Source organism: Amphiura filiformis, chromosome 18 (genome assembly GCF_039555335.1).
Source record: "Amphiura filiformis chromosome 18, Afil_fr2py, whole genome shotgun sequence".
Taxonomy (NCBI): Eukaryota; Metazoa; Echinodermata; class Ophiuroidea; order Amphilepidida; family Amphiuridae; genus Amphiura; species Amphiura filiformis.
In genome coordinates this window covers 4536821-4558786 of record NC_092645.1, presented here as the reverse complement: position 1 = coordinate 4558786, position 21966 = coordinate 4536821, and the positions used below count along the sequence as shown (strand labels likewise).

The window sequence follows — 21966 nt, the reverse complement described above, 5'->3', positions numbered from 1 at the left end:
GTGTTCCAAAAATTGATCATCATGCAGATGGACCTCATTGATAAACTAATCCATTTAATTATTTGTCCCCCACACTCACAGTGGAAAGGTAGACTATTGCTCATGCTGTAAGAATTTTCCACTGTGGGAATTTTCCATATAAAATGTATCTTGACATTTGTTTGCCTAATTAATTATTCATGAGCTCATCCAATTGAAGCATTGTGATGTCTAGGGATTTTCCGTTCAAAAAAGGGGGATATCCCTTGGTTTGTCTCTTTGTCACGCCCAATATTTCCATATTTGGGTATTGTTGACATCATCAAACAACAGGCATCCAAATGTGACCAATCACAATCAAGATTTTTTAGAATGATACGGCGGCCCGCCCTTGCTTACTAAATAAGTCCACCCCGCCACGTGGTCTCCCGGTGTGGTCTTCTGTGGGAATATCCCTGGAGCCGGCCGGCCAATGCATTTGAAACTTTTGAGTGACTGTTCACCGTGACTGAAAGCCATGCGCTATTTTAACAAAGAGCTTTTAATAGAAATAGAGTCGCAATAGATTATATAATCTTTTGTTCGTTTGATGCCGATTAGAAGTTGCGACAGGCTATTCATAAAAGTGGTACCATTGTTTCGAATAAAGGGGTTCCGCCATTAAATTGGTCACTGATCCGGCATCATATTAACGCTCTACACAACAGGCGAGTATCAATAAGTGACCACACTACAGTCATGTGTAAGGGCAGTCATGTGTAAAGTGGTACCATTGTACTGATGTATCCCAAATGTGTGCTTGTGTGGGTCTGAAGACTATAAGGAGGCTTTAGCTGTCGATGCAATCATCTTTACCACCCACCTGACGATAGGTGTTTCATTTAAATAAATTGAATGCTCTTGGTGATCGATTACACATTAGAATGTATGAAGGCTGCCACGTCCAGTCCATATATCTATATTACACTATAATGGTAATCGCTATACGTATACAAGTATAAGTATAGGCCTATAAAGGTTGTTTTTAAGAAATTTCCATTTAATTTAATTTTAAGAAGATTGGTATAGAAATAGTGGCGTACCCAAAGAGGGGAGGGTGTTGGGAGGGGCAGATTCACCTCTGTGAGAAGTCTTGGGAGGGGGGAGGGAGGAAGAGGGGAGGAGGGGATATGGAGAATGAGAGAGGGCTGGAGGAAGGAGAAATAAAAAGATATAATAAAGACAAGTAGATAAATAGAAATAGGCCTATAAGGAAAATGATGGGAATGAGAGAGGGAGGTGAGAGGGACAATGAGAGCGAGGGAGTGATAAAATGTAGGCCTAGGAAAGAATAAGTACAGAGAAGAGAAAAGAAAGGAATGATGAATACATTTAATAATAATTATTAGGCCTATTATAATAACTAAACACATAACAGCACTGGGCAGCCATTCGACTATGTCAATGCCTTTATTCGTTACGTAATTAAAACGCCCAGTCAGATGTATTTCACACCTACCAAACACAACTCACCCAATTTCGCAAACTGGACGTTGAATGTACACTCTCATGAATATTGATTGGCAACATTTTCCAATATGTCAGCGCTCTAATCGGAAACAATAGACCAATAGACCCTGCAGAGCGTTGTATTTTAACACTCTGTGAATGGTAAACAACATCGTGGAGAGGCCAGACGTGGACTGGAGGAATTGATAACTCGTAATAATTTTCCGATTTTCAGAGCTAGTTTGCACAATATTTTAAATTTATTTCTGGTATTTTTTTATGTGGGAAATGGTCGGGGAAAAGCAAAGGAATATTTGAGTATGAATCTTTTGAGTGTGTCACTTTTTTTTTTTTTTTTGCCCTCATGGTTCATTTTATACCAGGGCGATTGTTGAGAGTTGGAGGGCGAATCGCCCATCGTGTGATGGACGCCAGCGGCGTGTCCATGATCTTTTCCTGCGGTGGCTCAGAGGGGCTTTCAGAGTTATGCAGGGGGGCTTAATGGCTAAAAAACGGCTGATTTTACATGATTTTTAACAAAGTGCGGGGGGCTTCAGCACCCAGAGCACCACCTCCCCCTCCCCCGGACCAACTCCACTGAACGCTGCCTGTATAATGCTTTGTTATATTATTGTAAACAGCTTATAATCAACACACAATCGATTGCCGTGCATGGTCTTGTCGGACGCTTTGAGAAATTTAGCGATCTCAAGTGTGATTCCAAGTAAGAACTCTCTTATTAAAAGCAGGGCCGTGACACTCGTATTCAATCCCTGTATAAAAAATGAAGTCACTTCGCCGGCAGTTTGAGTGACGGTTGCTATGCCGGTTGCTATGCATCCAAGTGCACAGCCTAAAACTTACGTACTTGTGAATGGCTATGATGCGCGTTACTGCTTTATTGGTCAAAAGGACTTATCCTGTATTTGATTGACGGTTGCTGGGGAATCCAAGTGCAGCAATAGTCTTAGTTTCAGACCGGCAAGTACAGGTACGATTGTAACGCAATTTGAACGTATGTTTATTTGTTTTAAAAAAGAAATACCCCTTTCATCAAATTTTATGTAAGTAGAGAGAACATTAGGTCCATATTTTACTTGTTTTATTGAATTTCGAGCTAATTTTATGTGTGAAATATGCACATTTAGACCGTTACGGTACAAACGCCAGTCCGTCTTGATCAAGTCTAACATCGTCAGGCTAAAATCTCCTCAATCTTGAACGACTGTCGAGGAAGTCTATTTCGAGCTATTTTTCCAAGATGGCGCCCATCGACTGCCAATTATTCGGACCCTTTCCGGCAAAAATACAGCTTATTTAGCCAGTCTCATCACGGGGTCATCGGTTATAATATTTTCCTATCATATTGAGGTAACTCCTTAGCTACTTGGTTTTTCACAATATGATAGTAATGGAAAGTAACGACCAATTGTTCGCCGTTTTTCGCCATTTAATTTTTTTTGAAACGATGACGTAAACATGCATCGACTCTTCCACAGAAAATACACTCCTACACGTACAGGGGTACAGCAATAGTACAGCAATGCCATCACATGCATGATTGTGACTGACTTCATTTGCGCAAACGAGTGGCTTATCCTATAGTATATTAGTACTCGAGAATCCTTGTTAAAAGCATCAAAAACCGCCGATGGGCGACGGTGTTTAACTTGCTTTTGAGAAATTTAGCGATACTCAAGTGTAATTCCAAGTAAGAACTCGAATTTTAAAAACATCGTATTAAACATAAACATCAAAAACCACCGATGGGCGACGGTGTTATTAAACTTAGTTTGGTGTCTACCAAACCATCAACATTTTCGGTGTACACGGTGTATAACACTTTGACCCACCGTCGAGTGGGTGCTTCAATTGCACCGGTTTTTTCGGTGTACCGAAAGACCGCTACACGTTACCTACCTAGTTTCAAAATAATATGATAAGGAGATTAACGCTGGGTCCAGACATAATCCATGTTGAGTGGTATCACGAGTTCATTCATGTTTACTCAAACGAAGCTCTTAAGGTAGAGTCTTTTGTCTTGAAGTGGGACTAATAACCATTTGACTAAACAAAAGAGAGACATTTGGATGTAGTTGGTAACAAGCTCTTACACATGCCCTTCTTTTGAACGCGCATTGATACACATGTCCCGAGTTTAAGCAACAAGACCCGGGAACAAGACGCTGTTGGTACAGAAACCAATCTGACGTTCGCGTTGAAGTGAATTTGAGGAAGAAATCCAATCAATATTTTTGAAGTTGCCGTTAAAGTTCCAGTAACTTCATTCCGCAAACTCTCTAATGACATATACATGGATGAACATATATCATGCATCCTAGTTCGCAATGCAAATTTAATTTACTTATAAAACCGGGCAAAACTTACTCGAGAACTCTAGCTTCGAATTTGCACACAAATACGCATTCGATGTTAGAGTATATTGAAAATTTGGATGAAAATTAATTTGTATCATTTGAGCAAGATTTACCAAATCTGGACAGTCTAAAATTTTGCTGTAAATTGTAATTTTAGCAACATTTTTGATGCAATTGATACAATAGCCCAGAAAACAATAAAACACCGGTCAATTGAATGTAATGAGGTCCCGATTTGAAAGTTGCACTTCCATGATACAATACAAAACCACTCGTATATCGTTTAATACACAGATTTCCTTCCATTATACTGAATACAAAATCAATACAATTTACTGCAACTTTCAAATCTTTGGTTGTTGATTTAAATGTACATGTACGCTGTGACGTCAATATTTAGTCAATTGCTACAGTCACCCATTTTTGAATAATGGACATTATTTAATGGGGGTTAGTTACTTTTTTTGAGATGTTTATATCCTATATGCGACCATGACGAATCCGACTTGACACATTCCTACACCTCACTGGCGGCCATAGCTGGGGGCCATCCATTCATTTTACGCAACGCTCGCGATAGTGGGCGATGTCTTGGAATCCAAGACATCGCCCACTATCGCGAGTTGGCAACTTGGATCGCAATCCAAACGAGTTTGCGCGGATGGCCCCCATCTATGGCCGCCAGTGAGGTGTAGGAACTTAATCCTGACCATCACTTGGCTCGTTGGATTCGTCTGTATCTGATATACAGAGCTGTATATTTCTAGACTCGCTTGCCAGTCTCATGTATGGCGCCGTTCCTATGTCCATTAAGTATATATATTTCATGATTTTGCAGTAAACCTTTAAGGCGTGTGAAAGTCGATTCCGAGATTATCGTCCCCCGCCCGCGTCACTTTTTGGACACCAAAAACACCCGCGTCAAATGTTCAAAAATGCCAAAATAATTCATTATTTTCAAGTATCAGGGTTTTCACCAGTTTTAGCAATTGGAAACGTATATATTTTTGTTTGTAAAACATATAAATTTATAACTTGGAACCAAAACCAGGCTCTTTTCTAACTTTTCTAGTCCCTACCCATATAAAAACATAAATAACATGTATGAGTGTGGCTTTAAATCAACACGGCCCACACACTTTAGGTCAATAATGAAATCTGATGAAATAATGAAAAATGAAAAATGAAAAAGTCACCTCACCAACCTGGGAAAAAAAAGGGGCGACAAACTCGGAATTGACTTTCATGGGCCTAATACTAAAACCTGAATAATCTAGCCTTCTCCACTCCCGCTGGTGTCAATCGCTTCTACCTATTATGTTCAGACATACCTGTAAATCAAAGTGTCCTAAAAAACTGGTCATCGCTTGTCTCTAATGAAGAAAAAATAGTCACGCAGGAACATGTCGAAAACAGTAATTCGCTCTTACAATCCACCTGATGCTTGTTCGAAATGTTCTAACTTTCGCATGAACAACCGATAGCTTGTGATACGAAGTTAGAACTTGCAAGGATGTTATCGTATGTAACATACTTGTTTACATGTATGTGTGATACATGTACGCAGTTGCCATACAGAGTACAATGTCATGCATATGAATAAAAACTTCTTCCTCAAGTTAGTTATTGTCTCTAAAATATCATGAAATAGTTCGTGACATATTACCAACACACTGTACTATAATATTTTAATAAATCTTAATACCTGTACTTATGAAAAACGTCAATATTTGTTCTCCTAACAGCTTCGATCAACACCGTGTTTCTGCTGTACATGCACCCACTGACCTCCAGCAGTGTTCCCAAAAATGTTAGCCCAAATCGCGAGTCAAATAATTTAAGAAAAGTCGCTCGATTGTTTTTAAAATTCATACATTGGTATCTATGGGATAGCAAAATACCATAAATTGCCTACGCCAGATTTGAAAAGTTGCTCAATTACTTTCTTAACCATCAATTGGTGTTTATTGGACAGGAAACTGTAGTGAGGAAAATCTTCAAAAGTCATCCTATTGGGCTACTAAGTCGCTGATTTGCCAATCCTGAACTCCGCACATGCTTATTCCACCAGCCGTCTACACTGGGCATGTACTGTGACTGATTATGTCCCGGATGTACCCAATTGAAAACGTCATAACAAGGTCATCTCTAGCGTGTACATCGGTGACAGTAAATCGGGCATGATCATTCGCCGGAGCATCGCACTGCTGTGATCTAAATCTTCTCCAGAATGTACTTCAAAGATCTCTAAATGTAAGCCACATTGAATCCAAAGATACATTATGTTAGTCCAGGAAAATTGTAGCCAAATTAGACATTCGGAACAATTGTTTTAAAAGCGTTCCAGAAGTGTAAACGCTACAAAGACGAGTTTTGTATTACCAGCAAGTTCTATCTTATGCACTATCGTGTCGTCGTGCATAAAAGATAGATTTTTCGATCAACCTGATGCATGTAAACAAGTTGCTATTTATTGCTAGCCTGTGAGCATATTTGTGGCTAGTATTAATGTAGCACTTGCCTGGAGCACTTGTATTTAAAGCCATATTATAACATTTCCATATTTAAAAATAGAATTATATTTTTAGTATAAAATGTTAGTTTTCACTGTCCTCTTTTAATTTGGGCCCAAACAGAAGAGGTAATGCAAAGAAAATCACTATGTAATACAGCGCATATATGTCGCCAATGCGAGCCACTCATTTGAACTCGAGTCGTGTCGGCTCTTTTGATATGTCACGACTGCACGCATGCTATGTATGTACTGTGTTATGCACATCGTGTATGTTTTCGACTAATATTTCCATCATTATGATAAAACAACGGTTCCTGCGGATTATTCAAAATCTTGAATTTCTACAAAACTATGTAAAGTCATGATTTTTGCAGGGTATGTTAGTTTACTAAAGTACATAACAATCATGTAAAAAACAGAATGTTGATAAGTATGTAGGGTGTCTTCATCAGCAAATGTTATGGCTTTAATCCCAGGATTCATTCCCTGTACAAAAGTGAAATGACTTCGCTGGCAATGGAATTGACAGCATCGGCAATAATTAACAATTACTATGGCAGCATTTGCTATATGGTCATTTTCACAGTAAAGGGTGTAACTTTTGATTTTTAGGGTCAAAATTTCAAACCACTTAAATATGTTTCTGTTTACTGTAATCATGCATAGAAGCAACTTAAATTCCAGTAAAATAGTGTTTCAAGGCTTAAACCTTTTGATTTCTGATAAAAAATTTGACATTTCCATAACATTTTGGTTAAAATCTAAGAAAAAATGTATTTTACATAAGCTCAGAAAATTATGACATGAAAGCTGGAATACATGTGAAATCCCATTCCAAAGTAAGTCAACAGATATAAGTTAAATTTTATACCATGTTTTGCTATGTTTGTAATTGCAATTTTGAAAATTTTTAACATCAAGGGTCATTTGCAATGGAAATTTCCCAACCTTAAACATATTTTTTAAGTTTTAATTGGGTTCCTAAAATAATTTAAATGTCTAACTTCATGTACAAATACTACTTGATGAAAGGAACCTCCCAGCCAAGTTTCACAGAAATTGGAGTTATTTTTTAGAATTGGCAATTCAAGCGATTTGTGTTTCGGAGGCTTCAGTTAACAACACAGGTGATCATAAAAGTAAAATATTTGGCTAACTACTACAAGTTGACATGAAAAAATAGGTAAAAATATCACAATTACCAATTTTCATGCTTTGCTTCTAAGTATTGAATTTCAGTTGTGACAAAAATTAAATTATCACAGCAAGTCATTTTTTTTTGTTTCGAGGCTTCATGTTAACAATGGTTAAACATTGCAGAAGTAGTTTTTTGAAAACAACACTGTTGGGATCATCTAAGCTGTTATTTTCTTGTGTGTATTGAATCAATGATTCTATGCGGCAGATATTGTAGATTTATAACATGGTAATTTTTTTACCCATTTGTTAAGTGTGGTGTTATTTGCATGTGAAGCCTCCGAAACGGGCTTTCTTGGATATCAGTATATTTTTCAAGCGTTAACCATAATATCAATTTTTTTTTCAATTTATGACATTCTGCACATATCATGCAACAATTACAATGCAGATATCAATATGGAACATACCAATTTAGATATGCATAGATGATAATTAAGCTTACTGTTGTTTCGGAGGCTTCATTTGTTTCGGAGGCTTCAATTGTTAACGGAAAGTTTGTATTGGGTCCCATTTTCAAACGGTGATATATATCTCCATGATTTAAAAACAAGTGACTTGAGGATCTACTTTGCTACATTTTGATAAATAGATTGGATGAGCTCTTTTATTTATATTTGCCCAAGCTTGCTGAACAGTTTGTTTGGAGGCTTCAAAAAGTTAACGGAAAATCGGCTCTTTGAAGTCAAGATCTTATAAAAATTTTAAAAGCTTGCAAATCAACTAATTTGTGTTACCCATTTCAAGTTAAGATATCAACTGTTATGAATCAAGAAGAAGTGAAGAAATAACCAAGAATTATGAACCAAAGCTATACCCACAAAGTTTGTTAACAATTGTTAACGGAAAATGAAGCCGCCGAAACGACAAATATCGAAGTCCGGTGCTCAAAAATACAGGGCTGTTCACAATTAAATCTAATGTGGCAGTGTTTACTGAACATATGACCGTACTTTCAGGATAAGAAAAATTATCCATGAACTAACTGAAGAAAACACAGGGTTTTACAAAAATGTTACTGTTTTTACAGTTTTTCAAAATGGCAATATTAGGTACATTTAAGCCTGCTAAAATTGAATGCAGTAACTCGCGAAGATGATTATGCTACCCAAGGTAGCTGCTAACTAGATGACTTATGTGGTCAAAAATCATGGAATTCTGTGGCTTTATTAGAAAACTACGGATCAAAATGTTAAAAATCCAAAGTTACACCCTTTACCGTGAAAATGACCATATGCATTTGAGCAGTTTTTAGCTTTAAATCCTGTGCGTACTGCTTCAATATTCGCCACTGATTGACGTCTGCTTATCCTGTAAGTTATGATTGACAATGCCGGGGCATGTTATATGGTACTTATTTGCAGATCTGTATACTATTGCTACTGCTAGTAGAGAGGCCAGCCCTATGAAATTTTTGCATCGTTGGACAGATGTCAGGGCCGTGACACTCGTATTCAGTCCCTATGTAAAAAGTGAAGTCGCTTCGCTGGCAGTTAGATTGACAGTTGCTACATGTAGGTAGATTTTTTGAGCATTAATTAGGCTAGAATTTACATACTTGAGAACGGCTATGATGTGCATTCTGCTTCATAAACCGAAACAGACTTAGCCCATATTTGATTGACAATACCATAGGTCACAGAAAAATGTTGTAATTGACTTTTTTTACTTTCCATGACACGTAAGTCATTATTAAGAATTTTAAGAATTAAGCATTTGAAAGGGCACCCAATCCAAGGCAATTTGAAAAAATTTGAAAAGGGCACCAAAGCAATTACATGCTTTTCAAAGGCTTGAAAACAGACAGAAATGTAGAGCACCAAGGCAACACTATAGGGCATCGAAGGCAATTGCCTTCGATTAATTTGAGGGCTGAGGGAATATACAAGTAAATTGTATACATTTAACATGAAAATGTGATGTACGCAAGTTAGGGTGCATCAAACGCCCCTCATGTCAATGTTATTTTTTGCTCATATGATTAAAGTGTGCCACTTGTCAAGTTAAATAAGTGCTCCAAATTTAAATTCAAACGGAGGTCGGAAATGGGTCCACCATGAGCTCAAAGTTTGCCGTGAGGCATCTTGTAGGAAACGTTATAAACTAATAAGGCAGCTATTGATTTATACATAATGTTGTACAGTATACAACAATGGCTGCCTTCAATTGAACTTCCTATGGTACTTAAAATGAACTGTATAATCAACATAACACAGTCATTTATAACACTAGCATAAAGGCAGCTATTTAAAGACCTTTAATTGGCAGTTGAAATAATAGCTGCCATGTGCATTTTTTGTTATTTATAAGCTGGAATTTCCAAGTATGTTGCTTTTTAACATTTGAAAATCCCAGTTTCCTTGAAATTTATTTGGTTTCTTATTTTAGAAGCTGGAATTCCCTAGGGTGCAGCTTGTGTTTCAATACAACAGAGACTTCAGAAACCTCTTCTGCGGTCAGGGTGCAGACACCACATCGGAGAGGTGATTCTCACCCAAGTCGTCAATGATCTCCAGATAGAAACGTCCAGGTCACCTGATATCACTGTCTTTTCAAGATTCCGCACAAACTATAACTTGCTGCCACATGATAGTGATGCTGAGCCTCTAGCACCATTGGATCTAGCAGACTTCAGTGAAGCAAACCAAGTGTTGATTGAGCAGTGGAAAGCAGATACTGAAAGTATCCTCATATCTAAAGTGGACCTAACTCGAGATGACTATCGTGAGTTTGCTGAATTGTGTTTGTTCTTCCTCGGTTGTAAGCAATCCATCACTTTCAAACAGCCAGGTGCTTTAATTTACACAAAGCAAGATGGCTGTCCAAGCTGTTGTACAGCATCAAGATCTCCTTGGTGCAAGATCACATTCAACTTCTCCCACAAGGCACTGTAACAACAAAACATCAGCTGCCCAAGTTACGCGAGTTTGTCATCTTCGCAACTGTAATCTACAGCTCCTGGTGGATGACATGCAGCGTTGCAGTTGATGCTCCCTGGAACGATCTCTGCTTATACAAGAGTCTGCTTAAGTATTCTGATGTCAATGCTGATGTTGCTGCAAGTGCCCTAAAAGCCATGAAACGACATCTGTGGTACATCTCCCAAGAAATGATCCCACTGGCTCTCTTCAGTGATTAGGTGCCACCACAGGAGAAACAAGCTCTTGCTAGTAGGCTTCTCGCAGTTAAACCCGATGAAGTGATGGTCACACCAACTAATCGGTATGGTTCTCTGATGAGAACATCACACAAACAACAGCTTTAGCTGACTTTGCCGGCAGAGACTCTTGGTTTACTATGAACATCCTGCAGATTAATGAGGCGTTCTTAACAGATGACGTAGACACATGGCCAGAATCCCCAGCGTATCTATCCTCCTTAAACAATGTTAAAGCCATCAATGTGGTTAATAACGCAGCGGAACGTGGTGTGAAACTGAGTGCCGATTTCCTGGCTACATCCCACAGTGAGAAACATTATCAGAATGTTCTGCAGGTGGTGGAGCAAGATCGGAAGAAGACACCAAATTTGCGGAAGCATAAACTGTATAGCGATAGCCGTGATTAAGACTAAACTGCAACTTTCACTTCATGGGCACTGGGCAGTATCTTGAGCAATGGTAATATAAATAATATAATGGCTTTTTAATTGTTCACTGCTCAAGCAGAAGCATCATTGTAAAACTGGTTATCTATTGACTCCTTTCTGATGGCAACCGTAAAGTGAATTAACACCAAATAAGACTATAAGAGATATGTATGCTTTATTATGTATTTGAATACATGGGGCAGCTATTCATTTTGAAGGCATATCTATAACCTATGACATCATCCTAGCATGATTATTATGATTTGTAAGTATGAGATCATTGAGATGATACATTTTGGCTACTTAGTGCACAAATCAATGAGGCAGCCTTTATTGTGCATGTCATAAAGTACCGAAAACTAAATAGCTGCCTCATGTGTAATTATATGTTATACATGCAAATAACGTTCAAACTTTGAGCTCGCGGTGGACCCATTTCCCGACCTCCGTTTGAATTTAAATTTGGACCACTTATTTAACTTGACAAGTGGCACACTTTAATCATATGAGCAAAAAATAACATTGACATGAGGGGCGTTTGATGCACCCTAACGCAAGTGCAAAGTGACTTTTCTACTGCGCATAAAAATCCAAGATGGTCCCCAAAATTAATTAATGCATTATCAGCTAGCATCTTGTAGAAGTATACAAAATACATAATGCAATACAAAGTATATATTTTTTGTATTCCATATAATTATATATTTTTTGTAATATAATCTTTTTGCAGAACTGTTTTCTTCATCATGGCTGATGTAAAACCACTTCCTCTCCCACCACTAACCAGACATGACTCTGATGATGACAACATTCTCTACGCCTCTAAGGAAGACCTTCATCGAATGTCTGAACTACCGTGGGACCTTCAAGCGGAGCATCAGGTGGTTACATGGATGCGTTGTCAAGTGACGAGGAGCTGTTAGATTTCACTTCCAACCAGACGAGATTAGTGTTGAACTCTTCAAGCGATGACGAACTTATCAACATCGCACCGGATCCGGAAGCCGAACAGCGACAAAATAATGCAAACAATGAGAATACCGAGTTGACAAAATACCAGAAATGTTTTAGACGATTCACAAGCCACATTGGATTATTTTACGCTTTCATCTCTTCCGTGTTTTTCGCCATCACAACAATATTCGTGAAAATGCTCACCGGGAAAGTCAATAGCGCCGAAATTTTATTTTGGCGTTTTCTTTTTACGGTGATCCTAATCATACCACCATTGGTGTACACAAGACCGGTGATTCTAGTGGCCAAGAAGCAGCTGTTTCTACTTTTACTGAGGACTGTTGCAGGTGCCACTGCTATAGGGTTATTGTACTCTGCATGCCAGATGACGGCCGTGGGAGACGCCAACGCCATCTTCTTTTGTAATCCAATCTTTACTGTCATCTTTGCTTGCATTCTGCTGAAAGAAGGTTGGTAATAATTGTGATGTGATCAAGCAAAATCAGTCGGAACTCGGAAATATTGATTTTAGCCAAAAATAGTTGCAGTCAGATTATGCGTTGTAAAATTGCTTAGCCTGATCTTATTTTATGTCACCGATCAGTAAGATAGCCAAAGTTTTAATTTGGAGAGTAATTTTGTGTGTGTTTGATATCCAAATCTTCCCACACAGTAATAGACAAATGGCACCTGATTTCACACAATAGGCGGTTCCATTTGATATCCACACTCCCCCTGTTGAAGATTTAGCCAAAGTCTTCTAAAAAGGGAGTATGGATTTCAAATAGAATAGACATTTGGGTACCTTTCATTTGAAAAACTCACTCCAGGATACATTTAGCTATAGCCATACAGGGGAGTATGAGTTTCAAAGTAATTAACACTAGCTAATCCATTTGAAAAACACAATCACTCTCCGAAAGACTTTCCTTAAACTGGCTGCAGCTAAATCATTGTATGTTTATAAATTGCAATGCTCTTAATTAATTATGGCTATTCAAAAAGAGTGTACAGTGTTTAAATTAATTCCATGCCTCCATCTAATCTATTCTATGTCCCTCCCAAAGGCCTGCCTTCATTGGTTAAAGATCATGCAGGTCACCTGATGATTGTATTTGACAAGGAGCAGTCTTCAGTGAACGTCTCTTTTCAGAGCCACCAAACTTTTAAATTGAGCAGATAGGAGAGGTCTGCTTCTTTTCTGTTGACAAGGGGCAGTCTTCAGTGAATGGCTCTTTTCATAGCCACCAACCTTTAAATTTAGCAGATATGCGAGATCTGCTTGTTCTCTGTTGACAAGGGGCATTCTTCAGTGAACAGCTTTTTTCAGAGCCATCAGTAGACAAGGGGCGGTCTACATGTCTCATTCTTAGGTACTTTGTCCTGAAGAAGTCAGAGCTACTCCTGACGAAAGCTTGACAGTTCTGAACTTGTCCGACGGCGAACCCGCTAAAAAAACCACTAATTGTTATGAATTCCTGTCGTAAAAGCCTATCCCACAATTTACAAAATCTATATACATGAAACATAAAAAAGTAAAGTAAATAAATAATAAAATTCTTTATGTTTCTTCACCTTTGACCACAGGTTGCAGTATATGGGATGTCCTGTTATGCATACTCTCAATATGTGGAGTGTTTCTTGTCACTCGACCACCTTTCATATTCCACAATAAGAACAAGGAAGAAGACTCCAACAAGGGCCAGTTACTTGGGTCTTTGCTGGCTCTATCCGGCGCATTATTTGCAGCCATCACTTTCATCACCTTACGCAAAATCGGTAAAAGCGTTCACTATTTGACAACAGTATTTTACTATGCCCTATTCACAACAATCCTCACTGCCATCTTAATCTCATCCCTCCAGTGGTGGACACTTCCCAATTGCGGACGATGAGACAGACTGTTACTTTTTGGAATAGGAGTGTTCAGTTTTCTTGGGCAGATATTCCTCACAAGGGCATTCCAGACCGAAAAAGCCGGGTATGTGTCGGTGATGAGGACAAATGATGTCACTGTAGCATTCATCATGCAGTTTATAGTATTCGGAACAAAGCCATTTTGGACGTCGATTGTTGGTGCTGTTCTGATTGTGTTGTCATCTATGGGGATTAATGTACGGAAGTGGTTGGCCAAGAAGGATGAGAGCAGTAACCAAGGTGATGATGATCATGGTAACAGTAACCATGATAATAAATATGAGGAGGAGATGTTGGATGATGATCATAATAATGATGATAGCCACGAGACACGAGGTGAAGAATAATGGTTGTATAGGGTGTGTAAATGACTGCTACAATTTCCACCTTGAGGTGAATTTATCAACCCTTTTCAATGATGTGATGCAGTTTTAAGTGCATGTTAGTTTGTAATGTGCGTATACATGCATGTCTTGTGCTGGCATAAAAGATGCCAATCAATTTTGTTAAATATGTGGATTTTGGCCAAAAATATTTTACATACATGTGTGATGTGATGAGTTGTATGTTACAATGATTGATTTTTAAATACGACCCATAGAGCAATCAACTAGTCCAATTGTGATCAAATTTCAAAATGAAATGAAATTAAACACCAAATTTTAATTTTGCTCATCATCAGGCAAATCATTTTGCTTGATTGCACCACATGTACTGACTTTTCTGAAGTTCTCAAATATATACATCCTCTATTTAGCTGCAAAGTTATGACAACCATATTCTACTGTTTCTTGCTTGGTATTTTTACCTGTATCTCAATTATCTTTAGCATATGTGACACGATCAAGGGAAATGAGTCAGATGTCGCTAATATTGATTCTGAGATATTGGCAAAGAAGGTGTTAAAATTCTTTTGTTTTATATTGTTTTCAGCGATTGATAAATTGATATAACTACGCAAAGAAAAGTCGTATAAACATGGGGTTTTCAGTTTCTGAAAGCTCTAAATGTTCTCTTTAGAAACTTATATAAAACTCATTTTTGACCAGGGTCAACATGTGACTCATTCCATTGATCATGTCACATATGTGTTGAGTTACATGTAGGTTGTGTCAAATAAGATGATATTGCCGCCAGGTAGTGGTACCGTTAAAAAGTGTCTTAAATGATGCAAGGCAAGGGTACAAAGGATTTTCATAATTTTTGTGTGTGACAACCACTGACTCTCTATTGTGTGTGACAAAATTGACTCTCTATACTTTGTTATTATTTTGGATGGCTGTTGGTTGATGCTGACATCATTTGTTTGTGATTAGATGCCTGGCATTTAGTTTTTTCTTTCATTATTTTAACCCCTGAGATAAATGTTCTGCCTTTCGTATATATGTCAGCATTTGTGATTGGCAAAGTATGTGATATATTTTATCTGAGTGACCAATTAAATTACAGCTTCAAAATAATTAATCACAATCCTCTTCTGCACTACTTCTTCTTACCATGCTGCTGATTGGCTCAATAAATCTTAATTTTCTTCTTGTAACCAATTAGCATGTAGTTTCACTTGTCCAGGAAAATATTTTTTGTTAATTTGTAAAATTCTTGTCATTTTATTAGGTAAATTCCATACTTTGTTCAACCTAGAGAGTGGCATTTTTTTGTTGTTACTGCACATGTCAAGAAAGTTCCAACTTATGCTTTAATTCAGATTAATAAGTGTGTGCCAATCATACAGTATGCAAAGAGCACTTACATGTAACATAGGTGTTCTACAGGGTGTATCAAAATGATTGGTACCGAAGACTTCTCATTTTTTGCCGAATTTTGTCACTATTTTTTGTGCCAGTTTGGGGTTAATTGTTTAAATATTTGTAATTATAGTAGTTTTATCTTCTCTAAGAATTTTAGATCATAAAGATAGCACATTCTATTCAGAAGTTACATGATTCTATAGGAAAGTAGGTGTTTTTACACTTTTCGTCGTAACGCTGGATCAGTAGCGCACCATTTTCAAAGCTCTATTTTACTGCAAATACTTTGTGAGGATGATATGTTGCAAATCATGGAAATGTTTAATATTTTCCTTGCCTATTTCTTCATTCATAATATATATTAATGTAATAATCAATATTTATTGCTTGAGAGTAATATTATTGACTTGAATAATTTAGGTGGGGTGAAAGACGTTTGTGTATCAACACCATCCAGGGCGGCAACCTAAATTGTATTTTTGAGATTACTAAGTAGATGGTACGGTGTGGCAGAATGGCTATAGACTGCAGACAGTGCAGGTTAGTTTAGACCTGGTAAAAGTTATTGGAATGGCTCCACAGTATTCCACACTTCAATGTGCATTCATAGTTAAGAATCACTGGTCGACACGAAGCTATGGAGAAGTACAGAGAAGATTTAGGAGATAGTTTCTAAGAGCAAGGCGTATCCCATGCAAACATGCTATAACTTGCAATGCTTCAAAATTTGATATGGGCAGTTACAGAATGGACCCACCCCAGTTGTTAAGTTCTTTCAAGATAGGGCTTCACCTCACACTGCCAGAGTCGTAAGGCAGGGACTTCAGGAACTATCTTTCTAAAAGCACATGTAAAGCAATTTGATGTTATGTATACTGAGGTGAGATATTGAAGAATATGTATGCAACAAATGGTTCAAGCAGTGAACCTATTCATCTTGTGTTGTGTAAGTCGAACCATGATTACGTCGATCTTCGGTTAAATGACAATAGCTCCCAGATGCATCAACCTATCAACTTTAGATTAATAGATCAATAAGTTAACATAATTTATTGAGCCAATCATCAACATGGTAAGAATGGTGGCTGAAGAGGCTTATCCCCATGAGTACTATCTGCTGATTGGTTTACAGAAGACTATTATGATTCATTTTCCAATCGGCAACATGGTAAGAATGGTGGAAGGGCTAAAGAGTATAAGCCCATGCATACTATCTGATGATTGGTTACAAGAATATTGATTTATTGAGCCAATCAGCAGCATGGTTAGAATGGTGGTAAGGCTGTAGAGGCTTAACCTCATGAGTACTACCTGCTGATTGGTTTACAGAATACTATTAATGATTTATTCAGCCAATCAGCAACATGGTATTAATGGTTGAAGGGCTGGAAAGGGTTAAGCTGCATTTTTATTAGTTAGTTCAATGAATATATCACATAATTTTAACCTGGAATCAGAATTTGGGCTATTCCAGATGAAACACATACACCCCTATGTAAGACATGACCTAAATCTCCCACACAGGAGGTGTAGATTTCTAATGAAGTCACCCATTCTGGTAACCCCATTTGAAATTCACACTCCCTGTGTGGGAGATTAAGGGCATGTTTTCCACAAGGGGTGTATGGATTTCAACTGGAATAGCCCAATGCTGTCACAAAGGCAGTAGTTCTCACATCAAAGCATCACTTACAAATAATTTAAGCATTATTATACTTGGTTACAAAACTACCCAAAATCAATTGAAGCAATGGCTCATTTTGATTAATCACATGTTTTGATTTTTTGTAGGGGTGTACATGTAAATACAAGTATTAACAAATTTAAATTATTGTATGTTCAATTAATTGAGTAATAATAATAATTGAATATTGTAGTGCCATGTACAGTATTTTTCTCATGCAATTTGCATGTTATAAAGTGCTAAAAGTTAGAGTTTCACAATATGGATATAGTATAGTATGTATCACTTCTTCATGTATGTGTAAAATTCAAATTGCAATAGGGATTTGCTTACCGTATTTAACATAATTAGTGACCGGATGTAAAGGAAGGGCATATGCCTATAGAGGCCGTTAGCGTGACGTCATATGCCACCATCTTGTTGGTACACGCTGTGATGGTCGTTCGATCTCCATGCGTGAACAGCAAAATCACTGTGTTGATGCGCGATAACAGCTACGTGGCAAGCTGCGCCCTGCACGTAGTGTCTGACACATGAATACACAGATCATTTGTACCCACAAGATGGCGAAAGGCTGACGGCCTCTATTGAGTGCAGCTTTCCCTAGCCGGACTGAATATCGGTATTACATCGCGGTATCGCTATATCGTTTGCATGCCTGACAGGTTTTCTAGTAAAGGAGTTTTACATTAAGGTCCATTGAAACTTTTAGTGTAGCTGCCAGATGCAATATGGTTTTAAATAGGTTTGCTGTTCTGAGTGTTTTTCTGTTGTAAATTAAGGGGTGGGTATGAGCGTTTGGACAGTATTTATTGTGGGACATTAGAGCACATCAGACATATCGAATTGCATTCTGAATACTGAAGAATGGCCTTCTGATATCAAATAATTTTGATTTTTTGAAATTAGCAATGTAATATATTAAGACTATATTATTAAATTTAAAAAGGTGAAACCAATTTGGGTTCAACTACAAACCTGGTTTTTTTATTATGTTGGTATTCCTGTTACCTTAAATCAAAACCATATTCTTTTTGGAACAGACATTAAAAAGAGTAATCATGCTGTAAATTTGATTATTATCTTAACCAAATTTTATATTTATAGAAGAAGATGTCAAAATTCGTCACTCTCCTTTTTACCTCTTCAAAAAGAAATTGAAAATTATCACATTCTGGAAAGATTTATTTATTTAAAAGACTTAAATTACCAAATATATCAACGTAAATGGCAGGTTTGGAGGGGCTTATTTAATTAATGCATGCGATGATTTTTGTCTACACTATTATATTTGAGAATTGCGCTGTGATAAATTGTTCTGTCTATTTGTTTTGTATTGTTGTTTTGTGTTGTATTAAAAACCGGTAGAGTAAGATATGTAATATGTTTAAGGAATGAAAATTTGATTTGCGGAGAAAAAAAATAATAATAAAAAAAATATTATTAAATTTATAAAATTTACTTCGAGGACTGTTATATCTCCAAAATGTGAAAAATATCAAATTTTAATAATTTGTCATAAAATTTGTATTATATCGTGTATTTCATAAAATGAAAATTATGTGATATCAGAAAGATTTTCTTCGTATTCAGAATGCAATTCGATAGGTTTGATGTGCTCTCATGTCCCACAAAAAATGTTGTCAAAACGCTCAAAACGCTCATTCCAGTTCCCTTAAGGTAACCAGGTGCAATTTTTGAACATGTTTTGAACATGTTTTGAACAGAAACTTTGTTTATTGTCAACCAATTAAACCTGCATCTATATATAAAGGTCAGGGTTACTAGAAAACCTGTCTAGCAAATTACGGATTCGGAGCAAATTATCATTCTGTCAGATTTTTTTTTCCATTTATGAATTTACATGTAATTCTGTAAAATATGTGTTCATAAAAATAGATTAGACCCAAGGAGCACCAACTCAGGATTACTCTGTACATAATGGAACACTCACTCCATCTGTAGGCATCGTCGATGTTGGAAATAATTGATATCGATTTATTGGTCATTCAATATCGATATAAATCGCTAAATCGATTTTTCAAACTTCAATGAATAGCTATGAATGTATTTTACGCCAATGGTTCCGAATTTGGAACCCTCTATTCCTCATTTTTGCATTGTCAAACTTGTCCCAAAGACATATGTTTTAAGCTTATAAAATACCACTTTTCATATTTGTTTTCTGCTTTCAACGATCTGCAAACTATTATATTTCATTTGCAACACCATAAACTTAACTTCCTTTATCCTGAACTTTGTAAAATTTCCGGGAAAATTTCCTTAGAAATCGATGCAAGAAGCAAATCGGCCATGTTTAATTGCGCAATCACAGGAAGTAGATAATGATCATGTGACCAGATCTTATTCTTCAGGAAATGCAGGATCGTTAAAACTGCTTGCAAATGTTGAAGACATTTATATGCTTATTTATGTGTGTAAAATATCAATTTTGATGGAGTGGTAACTTTAGAAAAATGAAAATTTTTTGAAAACAAGTGCATTCTGGGAATTTTAATACATGTGAGAAACAAAATGGCCGCTGACAGGGGTGTCGAGAATTGAGGGTACATAACACAAAATAGCTTTCCATAGACTTTACGTGCAAAATAGGGGTTGCGTTTTAGGCCATAAGTCGAGTTACCTCTTACTTTAAAATATATATTAGGGATAACCATCAAAATTTCATGTTGACCCTATTGCTACAAAAGATTGTTTTCTGAGTAGAACTAATCAACAGAAGTATTTTGGTGGTTAAATGGTCAAAATCGGTCAAAAACTTTTGAATTATGAATTATCAAAGTTTCCCATTCTGACCGGTCATTGGAGCGAAATAAAATGACAAGGTCCAAAAATAGCAGTTGGGAGCAAAATTGGCATAAGCATATATTTACCTTTATATATTTCTTTATTTTAACATATTTGCAAACATGAAACAAGCATATTGTGAAAGTATCAAAGGGGTTTCTTATGAAATGGCACTTAACTAGTCACTGGCATAACTTATTTTTTCAAACCAAGGCATTGAAATCATGCATTTAGAGGACATTTGCCAAAAATCATCCAAGATAGCCGATATGGCACAAAATCAAAATTGCACTAAGTAGGTGAATTTTTTTTTCACAACCAAGAATTTCAATGTTATTGGGTTTAATATGACCAATTAGTAGGTGTATGTAAACAAAATCTTAAGTTTTGAAGGTCATTGACTCATTCACAACAATAGAGATTATCCTCATCATGCTCATGTGTATTCCTGTAGTTTGTAGTATTCCTCATTCAAACCAAAGTAGCACTCAATACATTATGAGTATCTTTGTTCAAACCAATTCAATGCTTGACCTCGGAGTTACCTGCATGACTATCATGGGCTATTTTGAAACAGTTATGGTTGCACATTCAGGTACTTCTTTTGAAAGTCCTAAACAAGGTATAGCCAGCAGCAAGTTGTAGATATTATAGGCCTAAATATAAGAAAACGTTTAGGGTTAAGATCAGGTGAACAATACATCGAATGAGCACGAAACTTCACATTTAGGTTCAGAAAGGTGTCTTCTTAACATGATTTGAAAGGAATATAAAAATTCCAAAGGGAAGCTGGTGATTTAATTTGTAACTCGAGATCTACTTGTTCAATTTTTTTAACCTTTTTACAGAGGGTATGATAGAGGTATTACTGGCAACTCTGCCAAATTACAGCTCAGTAGGCCACGTTTTTCACCTGATCTTACTGATTTGAATATTTTGTGCCATTCTTGAGCAGTGCTAAACTCAGCCACTGGCAATTAAGCGCACTGTGGCGATGGACCAATTTTGACTCGCACTTACAGAAAAACAAAATAAGTTATGTTGCTGTAATTTGCAAGATAGTTACAAAATATAATTGGCAGTAACTTCCCCAAATTTTACAGAAAAATATTGAAAAATAAAAGAATGAGATCAATTTAGAAATGTATGTGCAAGCAGTGCACAGTTGAGCTCCCTGCATGTCTATGGGAGTGTTCTAATCAAGTTGATGGTTCATTGGTCATCCCTATATATATTTACTATCATCTTCTTAATCAGAACAAAATTCTGCATAACATATCTGAAAATGACACAACATTTTCCGTCTACTTTTGAGAAAATTAGCGTTATATAAAAAAGGTCAGATTTTCCTGTGTTTACATCCGACTGCTAACCGCGTTTTGACCTCGTGTGCTCATGCGCCCATAATCGTAAACATCACTCAAATTTTTGCATTTTCTTTTCAAATTTTCAGAGATCACATTCACAAAATCTAGTAAAACACAATTTTTAACACTAAAATGGTTAATATTGTACCGATTTTCTTCAATTTTTAGGCAAAGTTGGGACTATAGTCGTAATTTTTAGGCAAAGTTGGGACTATAGTCGTGATAAACTTTTACCGGAAACCGCTTCACAGGCGGATTTAGTGGTATGAACCCTTGAGGTATATTTTTTTTTTGTTCCAAAAATAATTAAAACCATTTTAAGTCGCTTAAAAACGTTATAGAC

General features: G+C 36.8%; 2 protein-coding genes across 2 annotated transcripts in view; both read left to right on the top strand.

The window, feature by feature from the left end:
* Window positions 1-21966, top strand: part of LOC140139766 (solute carrier family 35 member G1-like) — a 61735-nt gene that overhangs the window by 5132 nt on the left and 34637 nt on the right. The gene's annotated exons all lie outside the window — the stretch shown is intronic.
* LOC140139765 (solute carrier family 35 member G1-like) lies at window positions 11881-15486 on the top strand. Its single transcript, XM_072161472.1, has 2 exons — window positions 11881-12569; window positions 13687-15486. The coding sequence occupies exons 1-2, from the start codon at window positions 12035-12037 to the stop codon at window positions 13992-13994; spliced, it is 843 nt and encodes a 280-aa protein (XP_072017573.1). The 5' UTR covers window positions 11881-12034; the 3' UTR covers window positions 13995-15486.